Source organism: Maylandia zebra, linkage group LG17, assembly GCF_041146795.1.
Source record: "Maylandia zebra isolate NMK-2024a linkage group LG17, Mzebra_GT3a, whole genome shotgun sequence".
Taxonomy (NCBI): domain Eukaryota; kingdom Metazoa; phylum Chordata; class Actinopteri; order Cichliformes; family Cichlidae; genus Maylandia; species Maylandia zebra.
The window spans coordinates 22,624,110-22,639,280 of NC_135183.1; the positions used below are offsets into that span (position 1 = coordinate 22,624,110).

Sequence of the window (15,171 nt, forward strand, 5' to 3'; positions counted from 1 at the left end):
GACGTTTCAGCTTGTGTGTCTTGTTCAGTGGTGGTCGTCTTTCAGCCTTTCTTACCTTGGCCATGTCTCTGAGTATTGCACACCTTGTGCTTTTGGGCACTCCAGTGATGTTGCAGCTCTGAAATATGGCCAAACTGGTGGCAAGTGGCATCTTGGCAGCTGCACGCTTGACTTTTCTCAGTTCATGGGCAGTTATTTTGCGCCTTGGTTTTTCCACACGCTTCTTGCGACCCTGTTGACTATTTTGAATGAAACGCTTGATTGTTCGATGATCACGCTTCAGAAGCTTTGCAATTTTGAGACTGCTGCATCCCTCTGCAAGATATCTCACTATTTTTGACTTTTCTGAGCCTGTCAAGTCCTTCTTTTGACCCATTTTGCCAAAGGAAAGGAAGTTGCCTAATAATTATGCACACCTGATATAGGGTGTTGATGTCATTAGACCACACCCCTTCTCATTACAGAGATGCACATCACCTAATATCCTTAATTGGTAGTAGGCTTTCGAGCCTATACAGCTTGGAGTAAGACAACATGCATGAAGAGGATGATGTGGACAAAATACTCATTTGCCTAATAATTCTGCACTCCCTGTAAACACGGTGTCAGCTACATTGTCATCTGATTTAAAGTATTTATTATGTACATTTAACTGTCATGGTACTGAGCCTGTGACCCAGTGTTTTGTGTTTGTTCATTTATATTCATTGATTATTCTTATGTATGATTTTGGTTCTCTTTATCGTTTTCTTCTTGTGTTATATTCTTAGGCTTTAGGTTTCTGTTACTTTGCCTTGCCCCTGTGTCCCACATGTCATGTCTAGTCACTCTTGTTTCCATGTTCCCCAATTTCTCCCCAGTCAGTTATGTCTCTGTGTCAACTCTGTGTCTTTGTAAAAGTCTCTTGTTTGCTGTTTTACTTTGATAGTCATGTGTGCTATGTTAGTGTCATGTCTGTGAAGGTTCTCAGTCATCTAGGTCATCGTAGTCTAAGGAGTTTGGAAAGAAAGCGTCTGGACTTGAAGTTGCTTGAAGATGTTTCACCTTCTCGGATGAAAAGAACTTAAACTTTGCTTGAACATCTTCAAGCAACTTAAAGAAGTCCAGACGTTTTCTTTCTAAGCTCCTTAGACTATGTTAGTGTTTTCAGTTTTCCTTCCCCATGTTCTTGTTGTTTGTGATTTCTCGCAGCTGTGCTCTCATCTTGTGTCTTATTCCCTCATTTATCCCTCTGTGTATTTAAGCCCATTGTTTTCCTCTGTTTGCTGTTGGGTTGTCTGTGTATCATCCATGACAATTAAACTAAATAGCAAATGCAACTACAATTTCAATGAGATTCATTCCTGGCATACTGCGGTGGCTGAAAGTAGACACCAAGCATTATCACTGTAACTGATGTAAATATTGGACTTGGAGGGGATTCATCTGATAGACTGATGCAAACATTACTGTGAGGAAATTTTTGAATCTCCCAATTTTCTTTTTTTCTGAAAGAAAGAAAGTTGGTTACTGTATCACATTTGTATGGCAAGATGTGAATTCAGTATGCATGTGTGTTTGTGTCAGAGAGGAGTTTATCTGAGCCAGGAGGTCCTCCAGCATTGGGCACTTCTCCAGGACTTTGTTAAAACTTGTTTTCAAGACGTCTAAAATGAAAGAAGGACAAGAGATATCGAGATGATAATTCCAGTGAGCCAAGCGATCACACTGATTTTCTGCAAAATTTTCTTTTTGAGAGTCACTCGGCTGGGCAGGGGGTATAACACATCTGCAATGCAGCAACATCTGCTCTCTGGGCCTGTGTGAGAGTGTTATCTCAATGGCGGGAATGAGGATGTTGGAATTTGGCATCTCAGGCACCAACTCTTTAAGTTATTTTCACTTTGTAGAAAGTTAAAGCACAGAAAAGAAAAACAGATACATTAGAGTGTGAGATACTTTGACCTGAGGTGCGCGCGTGCGTGTGACTGTGCACGCGTGCGCGGGTCTAGGCTTTCTATCGGATTCAATCAGGATATAAAGCGAAAAGGCACTACCGTAAAGACTGGTGTAAAAGCGCAAGGAAATTTATGCGGCGGAACGCGCGTATGCACAAAATGCAACACAAAAACTGACGCGCGTGGTTTTATTCGCGCGTCAAACGCGCTACACTGACGCGCGTTTCACGCGTTTTCGCGACGCAAATCTGCTTCCGAATTTTCGCGGGACCCGCAATCGCGCGTCATCGTGCCTTTCCATTGACTTTACATGTAAACCTGACGCTCTATTCGCGTCCATCGCGTTCGGTGTGAACACACCATAAGAGGCGGCTGGCTTGACCGCGGCTCACTTTACCGCGGTAGGAAACGCTGTGTGGTAAAGTCCTAAAAATGGAACATGTAATGATCACCGTGACGCAAACCGTAAATTTTATCTGAGATCAAGGTTTAAATCACCGTCAATTTCAGTCTTTTGTGTGGGAAATAGATTCAGAGTTTGCCGACATGCCATCATACAGAGGTCCGTTGGCTGAGTTGGGGAAAAATTCTCAATAGGGTTTTTGAACTCAGCAAGGAAATCTGTCAGTTCATGGGCATGGCATGATGCGATGAAGGCATTTCAAGTGAAGCTATCACAAATGCACCAGTGCAACCTGCATCACTTTCCCTGTTGCCAAGTAATGTTGAACCAAGTCAGCGCAACAGTATTCACAAATGCGCACTTTGCTGATAAACGGAGCGCACTGAGTTCGCGTGGCGCTTTGGTGACTTTGAAGCACAAAATGAGAATTTCGAGCTGCTTCACAATCCATTTACAGTTGACGTGGAAACTGCACCTGTGCAGATTCAGATGGAGCTGCATTCTAATGGGACACTCAAGGGAAAGCACGACACTGAATGGTCTTCAGAGTTTATTAGTTCTATTCCTGAAGCAATGCCCCAGCTCTGTCTGCATGCGGCTCGAACCTTGTATATGTTTTCATTTATTTTTTCTGGGGTTTTGGCAGCATGTTCATATTTCTAACTTGCATAATTTTGACAGGATATATTTTTATGGAGAGCAAAATATTTAAAGTTAAAGTTTATTTATTCTTGAATTATATTCCAGTGTTTTTATTCATATTTATGTTTTAAAGAAAAACATTGTTTTAGTGTGTTCAATGAATGTTTTTCTTAACTGGGCCACGACCTAAAGTGTGCCTTGAGGTTTGGCCCCCTGTGCAATTGAGTTTGACACCCCTGATCTAAAACATTTAAGTGTGACAAATACACACAAAAAACCCCAAAGAAATCAGGAAGTGGACAAATACTTGTCCACAGCCCTGAACAACATGGCTTATTTGTAAATAAAAAGTCTGAAGTGAGACCATTTGAAGAACAAGTAGGTACGCTCAGATAATTCAAAAGGAATGGGGTCACATTCTTAGTAAAACTGAGTAAAATAATGAGTAAACAACTGAAACAGAAGACAAAAATCACACAACCCTTTAAGTTTCTTTTATAATTTCACCTTTAATAGATGAAGCCCGCCTTGCCGTGAGGAAAGGCCACATTTGGTAACGATTGAAATCACCTACAAAAATAAACCCGCCTCAGCCTACGGAGAGAGAACACGATGAGACCTTCAGTCTCTCCTTCAGGTTTGCCCGCAGCTGTTGAACTGTACAAAGGCACAGAGATCGGGACATTTCAGACCGAGCTCCAACTGCAGCTCAGATCTGAAACCTTTACCCAGAAAACCCTTTAGATTTTTTTTTTTAACTCAAGTGTAGAACAACAGAGTTAGCGTTGTGTTTTCAAGCTCGTCATAAACCTGAAAAGGTGTATCGCTTCTCTATAGTGAGTCTGGGTGAACAACAACAACAACAACAAAAACAGCATCACTGGGAAAAATCAGGAAGAGCTTCAACAACACAGGTCTTTGGCATTTAACACAACAGTTTGTGGATGTTCAAACCTCAGACCCAAGCGCACAAATCTGAGAAGAGAAGCTTCAAAACTGCTCAGAAAATTAAGCTTGTGAACGAATTTAGTTTAGTTTGTTTGGGTTTTTTCGTTTGTCTTTAAAGAACAAGATTTAAAGATTTAAAACAATGAAGTAATACATATTCTTACATGTAAAGTTCGTGAATGTTTTCTGAGCTGTCATTTTACACTATATTATCCTATATAAATTTATATCCAGTTTGGGGACAAAAAAATACTAAAAGTGAAAATGTGAAGCTAGTTTCAAAGAAAAGCAAAGGGAAGGCTGAAAGCTCTTAAATACGCATGAAGCGTAAAAATATTAACATTCAACAGGCTTGATGATTTTGTGATGTTTTTATAAAGAATTAATCCAAATTAGCCTAACAATCAGAACAATAGTCAAATTTCAGCAACATCTAAAGAAATAAAACATATGCTAACAAGGAAAACAGGTTTAAATAGTGTAAAATGACAGAAAGTATAAGAATATTTCAATTAAGACTAAGGAGCCAATGGTTTGCACGCTATCAGACTCTAGGTATGTTTGAACAGCCTTAAAAACAACATCTCTGAATACACACAAGGTATTATATCTGATCTTCATACATGAACACTACTGGCCCAAAAAGCTTTCCATGACATAATTCCTCAGAAATCCTAATTTCTATCAGCAGCAGGTACACAGCATCTGAAAACTATTTTCCAGACGCTGTCCGACTGCTGTTTTATCTAAAATAACGCATGCTTTTAATGTTGAACAGCCCAGGATTGTTTACAGTAAGCAAAATATTTCACAGCCAACTCTGAGCGAAATCCTACGGAAGCTCACTGAGACCAAAACTTATTAAATGACCTCACAATCGTCGACTTCTGCCACACTATACTTTCATCAGTTAAAACAGAAAAAGAATAATAAGATTATAGTGTGTTAGATGTTAAGATAAAGTAGAGCATGTGATCGCGGTACACAGGAGAAAAAATTAAATTTTAAAAACCCGTTTTCCCTGAATTCAAAGTTAAAGTGCCCCAAAAATTAAATTTCATGCAAATAGTCGGGGATGATGTGTTTTAACAGCTAAAGTTGTTTATGAGATACACAAAAAGCAACAACATGGCTTCAAGATTCAGTTACTGTTTCCATTCAGACTTTCGCATCACTTACAACTATAAAGTATGGAAGCAAAAGAGGGCCAAAATAATTGTATTTTGTTTTCTGAATTTGTTAACCTTGAAAAAGTAAAACCACCAATAATTAAAATTATATACTCAAAGTTTTCAAATGACATACTAAAAATTAATTAATATTAATTAATTAATATTTAAAAAGACCTCCAAATTTTAATTTCTTGTATTTACATGTAACCATTAAGTTATTAAATGAGTTTTGTCTTTGGAAATTACATAAAAGTTGGGAATTTCTACAAGACACTGAAAAAGGAATTTAAAAAAAAATGCTGATATTCTGAGAAGGAAAGGGTCAGGGTGTTTCAACTTTTACCAAGAAATGCTCCAAATCAATAGATACTACATTTCCCATAATCCAACATTTTCTAACATATTCCAGTTGGCCGCCTTCTCTTTTAAACCTTGCGTGTTAAAGTTTATAATGCTGGACTTTTGCCCATGATAACCCAGAGATTATATATAAAATTAATTCATTTAAATTCTAAAGGCCCTTTTTTGCTTCCATAATATTAACCCAGTGTTTAATAATAGAAGAAACTGGGGTTAAAACCCCTTTAAATAAAACCTCTAAACTATATATACTGTATGTTTTTCCCTCTGGTGGGATGAGGCCCCTAATAGATGTTTTGCTCCAGGCAACAACACAAAAAAATATCTTTGGTTATAACAAAAATAAAAACAAAATAACTCTATAAGATAAATCAAGTTTGACACAGAAGCAAGAGAACAGTTGGCGTGTTTGACCACTAGATGGCGACAGTCTCCTACAGAAACGCCCTGCAGCACCCTCAGTTTGACATCATTTAGTACCTGCAGCTCAAACAGCAAACAGCATTTTGCAACATAAAGATAAAATGCAATGAACATTAATGTTTTGACTTGTTTGTCCAGATTATTGACTGTTTTCTTTAAAATTACCCCCCCCCCCCCAAAAAAAAAATAAATAAAAAAATTCCACGCAAACAAGAAAAAGCCTCTTTGACTTTTAACTGATAGATTACATCGTCACAAAAAATATTGCATATATATATCACAGGTTTTTAAGGCCTTTTCTTAAGAAAACCCTTTTCTCGTTGAGCCTTCTTTTGCACTCTGATGCATTTCTTTAGTTTTTCTGCCTTTAAACCCTCATGTTTACTACAGTCCTGCGTGCCTTGATTTGTGTCCCACTCTTATTTTATCCTTAAGAGAGGTTTATGAGGTCAAGGCTGCACATTTTAGTTCAAGATAAGCGTATCAAAAAGTTGCGTTTTAAATGAATGCCTGCTGACAGACGGGTTGAAACGCACACAATGCCGCTGTTTTTCCTCTCTGGTCTCAGCAGCTATCAGCACTCACAGACCTCCTTTTCTTGCACTCATTGATTCGAGGAGCTCACGTGATGCAAAAAGTGAACAAGCAGTTAATCAAAGTGACTTGCGGTTGGAGGAAACCCCCGTCACGGTCCTCAAGGCCACGGTCACATTGCTTGTATGACAGTCTTTCCCATGTATTAGCTCCTCGTGCCATTTATCTTCCCCTAGTTTTTGTCTTTCCTGCATCTAATGTTTCTTTTCAACTTCCTCTGAACCGCTCAGTCAACTTCCAGAAACCTGTCAAATCTCCACACTGACCACATGGTTGGGGGGGGGGGGGGGGGGGGGGGGTGTCAAAGTTCAAGCAGTTTGCTTTAGTCTATTCAGCTCATGGTTCACGAAACTCTGCTGGTGGTGGAAAAAACACAAAGGCTTCAGATCCCACCAGTTCATCTTCACTCCACATGAAAAAACAAACAGCGTTTTTTTTTAAGTTTTTTACAAACTGCAACCAAAACTAAACTACTTCCTGTTAAGTTCCAGTTAAGACTCATCTTATCGTTCTTTTACTCTTCCTATTAAAAATCTCTCTAGAGTTCCTGCATCTGTTTTCCGTTACATCAGCTTTCATTTCTCCTTTCTTTCATGCAAACAATCTCAGGCTGGCTTTTATGGAGTCCTAAATGTGCCAAAAAATATGAACAGATAATTAAATTCCATATAAATGGATAACGAATATAATAAGAATTTCTTCTCAGATTCATATATTTTGATTGGACATGTTTTTGGAACGGATAAATCCAGAAGAACTCCAATCCATTTTCATTCTTTGTAATTAGAGCTATTATTATTGGAATCAGTATTTACTTTTACAACTACTGTGAGTTAAAATAACTCCATTTTATGATAATAACTTTTTTTAAATGGTCTGTCATGCTCTGATGTTTGGATTTTCTGTGTCCTGCTGAAGTCTGAAAAAACTATTCTCAGCATCTGTGTCAACAAGCAGATTGTTGCTCCGCCTCTACAATAAAACAAAAATAAGACTTTGTTTTAAAAAGAAAAACAAAAAGCAATAAAAAGCTTCACCCATATAAATTAAAAAAAAAAAAAAATGTACAGACCTTTAAAACACACAAGTTAAATAAAAATAATTCAACCTTGAGTCTTTCACAAGTTCAAAGGATAAAAAGGTGAGGGAAACAAAAAGGATGAACTGCATAAATTATGTGACAGCAGGACAGAGTGAGAGAAGAAGAAGAAGAGAGGGATGGACGGCGAACAGGGAAGAGGATGAACGGATATGGCACAGTGAGTGAATCTTTGGTGTTTGCAGGCAGACGGAGCCGAGCGGGAAGCAGTTTGAAATCTTGAATCCAGCAACCAAAATTCTGTCTGTTCGTCTTTTTTATTTGCAGTCTCTTTTTTCTGTCCTCTTGTCATCCTTTATTATCCCTTCTTCCAGGTGCTGGATCCTCTCTCCCGATTCTGTGTTCACATCCCTCCCTCCATCAAAATGTACACCAGGAGATTAAAAATGAAAAACAAAACAAAACATCCCCTTCGTCCCTCTAGGGGGCAGTAGTCCTTTTTCAAGGAGGTTATATCCTCTTAAGAAGGCCCCCTGACCTCCAGCAGTGCCTCCTGCAGTCTCTGCCGGTAGGTTTCATAGCGACGAATTACTGCGTCCTTCTGCTCCTGTTCCTCCTTTTCAAGGATCCGCAGGAAGTTTTTCAGCTCAGGGATGGAGAAGGCATCCCACTGAGGAGAAAAGCAAGAAAACTTCGCTCAGTTCTGTTTTTTCCTTTTTAATTGATAAAGTATATGTCTATGGATGATGCTTGATAGTACAGTAGGAGTGGTTATTTCTCTTTTTATGCGTAGCATCCATCTTGGGATAACAAGATAGAAGTTTCACTAGGAAAACAATTCTTTTTTTTTTTTTAAATAGTCAGCTGCTAGGTTTGAATATAGAATGATAACAATAATGTACAATGATAACTTAAAGTAAAAGATTTAAAAGGAACGGGGAAAAAAAGACTAGGATGGTGATTGCCAAACACTGTGGCCCCCTGTTGGGCTGTAAAGGTACTACAGAATTAATTTACAGTCACTTTCTTTGCCAGTTTTTGTCATTTTTGCTTAAAAATTGCGATTGAATATTTAAGTCATGGGGATATTAAAAAAAAAAAAAAAAAAAAGAGGTACTTGTTCATTTTCTGTCTTTTTTAAAAAAAAAAATCATAAACTCATAGGTTTGTTAAGAGCGAATGCTGGGAGATACTTGAGATCAAACAGTTTATGGCAGGTCAGCCTCAATAAGTAAATCCTCAGAAGATCTAAATCAAATGAAAACACAAAAGAATTGTGCATTAGAGTTTAAAGTTTTGAAATGGGCCACAGCAGCGTCTCGTTTGGGAATGGCTGAACTCGGAGACGAAAGAGCACAGAGGCCAGGAAGATGTCAATAAAGCTGAAATGTGGTGATAATCAGTGTTACCATGACTTCTCCCGTCTGCTGTTCTTTCAGGACAAAGCTGAGCAGGTCTGGGTCGGGTCCCGCCACCAGGCGAAGAAACAACGGCTTCTCAGCATCCGCCAATTTGCATGTATAAACTGCAAAACACACACACACACACACACACACACACACACACACACACACACACAAACAGATTTAATTAGTCTGTACAGTATGCACGCTGCATGCAACCACAGGCAGCTGTTCCTCTGTGCACATATAAATGGATTTGGCAAAGGATGAAAGGATGGGAGCGCCATATTACCGTGCGGTAGTTTACAGGAACAGACAGTGAGGGACAGATTCTGTTATTGCCAGCAATGTATTTACATCTGCAAAAGATGTAGAAGGTGCTAGAGGCTTGATTATTCTGACATTCACATATTTCCAAACCTCAATCTGAAAACTCATCGGTTTGTCTGCTGACAGCAACCGAGGACAAAAGCCGATTTTTCAGGGCTTACGGTGTAATTAGGATGTCAGGGTAGTGTGTATATTCATTTACAGACCTCCTGCTTCATCAGTGTGTTCTCAGCCCAGTGACACTTTGTGATGTTCCTTCTGCAAGGTGCCCTTTAGCCCTCTGGCCCCAAAAGTATTGCTCATGTTTAACAAAGATGCAAAGTCCTTGTAAGGAGGTTGGAGAGTGCTGGGGGCATCGTTTCTTGGGTTAACAGCCAGAAGACTCTGGTTTCTACTCCTTTTGAGCACTTTGTGTTTTAGAACTACTTAGTTAGGGTTAGGAAAAGATTGCAGTTTGGGTTAAAACCCTCACTGGCATACCAGTAACCCTGCTCGTTAACAAAATCTCAAAGGAGTGACCAATCAGCATCACTTCTGCCTTAATGCATGCCACAGCACACACAACAAAGACCGGTTTTCTGACAAAGCAGTACTAACCGACAGCGATGAAAACAGTCTGACTCTGTGTGTCGCTTACAATTGCATCTTTTGTCTCTTCCTAACAAATTCTGCATATTTGTATGTTGACCATCATTTATTGGTTTAGAAGATTTACAATTTAAGGATTTCTAACTTTCAGAAGGGATTAAAATAAAAGCAAAGAGCTAAAGAAAAAACAGTGAGCAGAAGCAAAACAATTGAAGGAGATGTTTCTGCACCCTGTACATCCCTACAAGCTTTGGTTCAAATGATTCTCTTCTTTACATATCCAAGTTCTCCTCGACCACATCGTGAGTCGTCTCGTCTCAATTTGAAACAAAGTCGAAGATGTTTCTACATTTCCAGACCGCAGTTAAATCTCAGACACTTAACTTTTCTCCTGAAACACCAGACAAGTTCATTAAAAGTCCTCAAGTGTCTGCAGTCAGGCGTCTGTCTAGACTCTGTCTTTTATTAGCTGTACGTCTCCAGTCATGAATGCAAACCAGAACAGGAGCGTTTAAAGAAGGGGGAGAAAACACACAAAAACACTCTAAATCTATAAAAATTTGAGTTGAAATGACTCACAAGCTTCAAACAAGCATCTGCAGGTTGTGTTTATAGTTTTAAATCAATGCATAAGGTTAATAAACTGTCTTCTCCTCACTGAAAGACATCGTGTGACACCCAACAGCCTGTAACAGCTGCTCATTCACAGCATGGATGTGCGCTGTATTTATATCTGCATGTGTGGGTATCCCTGGTGAGCTGTTATAGTAGGGAGAGCCTCTGGCATCCAACATGAGGGTGAGGCCCACACACACACACACACACCTCATACCGAGCGTGGCAATAGTGGCATGAAACCCCGTCTCTCACACCCAGTCTTACCCTGCTCCTCCCGCCGGTATCTCTTGTACAGGGCATATTTAGCCGGGTTGTCTGCAACTGTGAATTTGCTCAGCAAGCCGACGATCACCTGAAGACACGCGAGAAAGAAAAACACCCGTCAATATTACTTTGACAGCTCTTCTAGAAGATTTTTGTGTTGCTTTGTCGTTAATTTATTGCTTAAAAGGATAAAGAACATACAAAACTGAGTGAAATCAATGAACTTAGCCCTGTCTGTCTCTCGACTTCAACCGGTCTGTCATCAAATCTTAATTAACCTATTAAGCAGGCTGCAGTGTGTTCACATGTGTGTGTTTGCGTGTGTATTAACAACCTCTTTGACTGTGGTTTTAGAGCTGACATGAAGGGTGTTGGAGACTCCTTGGGGCAGATAGAAGGCCTCCCCAGCTCTTGTCTGACTTCCCTGCACCGTCATTGGCCTCCGCAAATCCATCTGGACCTTGATGAAACCCGTGTACACACCGCCCGCACCCTGACAGAGACAGAGTTAATGTTTTAATGTGGCCACTATGGTAGCTGCTACATGATCTCTCTAAGTGAGCCCAGTTCACCCAATAAGCCCAGTGTGACCTGCAGGACAGATGGCCCCAGATGGAGGAAGACTATCTTAATCTCATTACTCCATATGGGGCTGGGAGGAGTGTGTGTGAAGGTCACGAGTAGACAAAGAGGCCAAGAATGAAGAGAAGTAAAAAAACAAGTAGACGTCAAAGATGGAATGATAAAAAGACAAAAACGGGATGAACAAGAAAGACAAATCCTAAAGAATGAAGACGGAAATTGGACAGAAAAGGTGTGCTGAAACAGAAACATGCAGGCTTCTCATAGTGAAACTACCCATTCATCCACTCACTACTTAAAATATGCAGAGCAATCGGCTCTAAACTGTCCTGATGATCTATTAACTGCAAAAGTAACAAATATTCTCAGTTCTCAGTTTTTTTACAAATATAAATGAAAATAAACATGTAGACTTTTTTTTTTTTTTTAAAGGATTGAATGTGAGCTCTGAAACCCATTTACAGACATTATTATAATGACTGTGGAACAAACTGACTGTGAAAGTTAAAGTTTCACGATGAGCATCTTGTGAATACACCCACTTTGAGTTATGACTCATTTCAGCATAAAATATTTTGGAAAGTATCATCATTATTTCCTTAATCAGTGAGTTTGTCTTTTTTCTCAGTTATAAAAAAGCAAAACAATGACAAGTAATTAACAATGGAGTGTTTAAAGGTAGCTCAAGTTCCCAACAGACTTTATTATCAACTGGAAAATTGCACAGATTAGCCTTAGACAACACTTTGTTTTAATCTTTATATAATGCTCTAGTAGTATGGCATTTGATCTCATTACATACATGCTGATTTGGGCATGAGTGACCAATATAAGCTGATATTATGTGTCTATGCAGCTTTTTTGTCCATTTATTGTCTTTATATTCTAAAAACTCATATATTCAAATGTATAAATGAATGTAAACTTTTTATTGGCCAGTTAAAATGTGATTTTTAGTGGACAGACTCAGTTATTATGTCTGGGCTCCCCTCTGAGTGTCAGACTAGAATCTACTGGCCTTTAGATGTGCCGTTTCCCATCTGTTAAGAGTGCGGTCAGCTTAACTCCTTGTCTGAAAATAGATGATTTTCCATGACTAAGGGAAAAAAACCTCAGGAAACATCCTCTGTAACCTGCCGCTCCTTCAAAAATGCTTGCATTCTTTCATGTGGTGCTTTAACGGCCAGAAAACCCCAGTTTCACCTGACATCTCTCATTTCTACTGAAATTCACTCTGAGTTGAAGTGGAGAGAGACAACTTCAGACACCTGTCACGCTGCCAATGAAAACACTGCGGGGCGAGAACAATAGCAGGAATAACATCACATCACTCTGATGCGAGCACTGAGGAATGCTGGGAGCAGGAGGGAGGCAGAAGTAACACAGCAACATTATAAACTTCAAAATCTGAGATTTAGAGCCTGCACAGCTCTGCAGGAGTCTGGAGCGTGGAACCATTAAGACAGCCCTGGTTGATGGGTTTTGTTTTTTAAAAAGGTGTGTTTGCGTGAGTGTGTGTGCGTGTGTGCATATTATACTCACCAGCGTCATTTTAAGGTGGTCTTTGGTTAGCAAGTTGTACTGCTCGATTCTCTGCCAGATTTCCTCTTTGCTGAACTCTGTCCGCAACTCTCTCTCCTTCTCCACATCCTTAGAAGAAAAGGGACAAAGAAGGAAAGGAAACGCGACATGATAAGTCACAAACCAGCCAGGACTATTAAAACAATACATCCTCTGTTTAGACAACAGCGGTGGGACACAAAAACGAGGGAGGGAATAATTCTTTCTAATCCAAATCAAGAACCAGCGTTTTATTTTCTGATTTTACAGGATGATACACGGCAATACTACAAAGCTGTGCACATTACTCTGACATAATGTACTGTATCTCTTGTTGGTTTCAAGTGGGTGAGACAACTTTAAAACCAAAAAGATCTCTTTATAAACAAGCCTTAAAACAGATAACCAGAGCTCCAAGGTGCTCAGGGTGAGTGTAGAGCTGCCAAGAAGAAGCTCTGCTTCTGCACAATCCTCGTTTCTGTTTAAGTTCATTAAGGAAAGCAACGAGCACCCCGACAGCTCGAAATGTGTAGAGTTTCATATTTTTCTCATCATGCAAAAAAATTTAAAAAAAGGATTCGAACAAACAAGTCATGCTAACATAAATCAAATCAAGCATTTTTTTAACCTCTATCATCTGATTTTTATACTATGCTTATTAAATTTTGATGATATAATCTGGTTATCCGGTGTTCCCAGGCAGAAAATGGATGGATAAATGAATAAATAAAGCTATTTAATAGTATTAAACCCAATCATATTTAGCCCAGTTTTATACGTGCAACAAGCCAGCTTTTTTTTTTAAATTACATATCAGCTTGAGAAGAGTAAACTTGTTAAGATCATGTTTGTTGATATAAGTGCTCTGCAACAGACAAAATGTAATCCCCACTTATATTTGTCATGAATATATTTTGTCAAAATATACCTTCCTGTGAATATAAACAGGAACAGGTGTCAAGCGTCTGCTTTTTTATTTATTTTTAAACTAACAGCTCTGACTGGAGGGCGAGTACATGACAAAAACACCTTTTTACATCAGTGTAGGTCTCATGATAAGCGACTGACTCCTAATTTTAGACTAAAACATCCTGGAGGAAAGAGCTAACACTTCATGAGAATTGCATTTGAAAATATAACAAAACAGCACAAAAAAAAAAAGAAAAAAAAAAGTGTTTTTAAGGAGAGAGACGTCTCGTCTGACTGACCGGAGGCCACGTGGACTTGAAGAGCATGCATAACCGATTCAAACAGCCTGTGATGTGTGTGGCATGTATGTTTGACAAGTCAGCCACACAACAGACCTCACTGTGAGAGTCGCAGATCACACATCAGCACTGTGGTTTTATAAATAATCCTAGAAGATAGGGGGAGGCCAGAGGGTGGGGAAGGTCCAAACTTAGGTCAGCTGATAGAAAATGTTCACAATAAAGACAAAAAGAACCAATATGAGAACACAAACATACACATCCAAACCCTTTTAATGAATCCTAAATGAGAATGCATTATATGTAACTGCAGGCTACGTGCGTAAAACTGTAATTCAGGTCACATGAAACAAATACGTTACATAATGGGTTGTAAAGTCAGGGATGTTGACCTCAGAGCCAAATAAAATGGTTTCTAGAAGCCTCTGAAGACACATGGCCGCTTTTCAGAGGTAAGAAAGTGATTCATATGTAGCTCAAATAACAGCTGTTACCCACTTTAAACCTGAATACTGATGTTTTGGAGTTATAAATGACCACGAGGAAGGTTTAAATGTTTCCTTAAACCTTTCAGGAAAGCCTCCATGTGTTACAATTGGGGCTCAGGGGAAGTACCCAAGCAACAACTAACATATAAGGGCTATAGACTGCAGTTCCTCTAGTTGCCACTTTAGGATAACTCTAAAGTGAATCAATATCCAAAGACTCCCATCTTAAAATGGCAAAAATATTTTAACATGTAAAACAAAAATCGTCTTATCCTCTAAGAGCAGCATCCTCCTTTATAAGAACTATAAGGGGGTAAATCCTATGGATGTTCTGCCTGGCCTTTGTGGTCTAACCGCTTTGACTTATCGAAAGCTCACTGCAGCTCATCTAAACTCTTTAAAAAGCCAAACATTGTCTTCCTATAATAAAACCAATTAATTGTGTGGCCGAGAACTTGACATCTTCAAATTTTAATGTCAAAAAATTATCAGCAGATTATAGAACAACGGAGTAAATAATCAGCTCCTCTCCACAGATGTTGTTTTTTTACTCCAAGTCACATAATTTTTTAAAGCTACAACTTTAAGTCTCAAAGCAGTGGATTCCAGATG

General features: G+C 39.1%; 1 protein-coding gene across 4 annotated transcripts in view; it reads right to left on the bottom strand.

The window, feature by feature from the left end:
• Positions 1–3,471: 3,471 nt before the first annotated feature.
• Positions 3,472–15,171, bottom strand: part of rassf3 (Ras association domain family member 3) — a 74,626-nt gene continuing 62,926 nt past the window's right edge. For all 4 annotated transcript variants that reach the window (XM_004573724.3, XM_076875631.1, XM_076875632.1 and 1 more), the window contains 5 exons: positions 12,846–12,953; positions 11,056–11,214; positions 10,722–10,809; positions 8,928–9,043; positions 3,472–8,188 (listed from right to left, as the gene is read on the bottom strand). In XM_004573724.3, the coding sequence (XP_004573781.1) occupies positions 8,039–8,188; positions 8,928–9,043; positions 10,722–10,809; positions 11,056–11,214; positions 12,846–12,953 (621 nt within the window). In that variant the 3' untranslated portion in view covers positions 3,472–8,038. The remainder of the gene's footprint in view (positions 8,189–8,927; positions 9,044–10,721; positions 10,810–11,055; positions 11,215–12,845; positions 12,954–15,171) is intronic.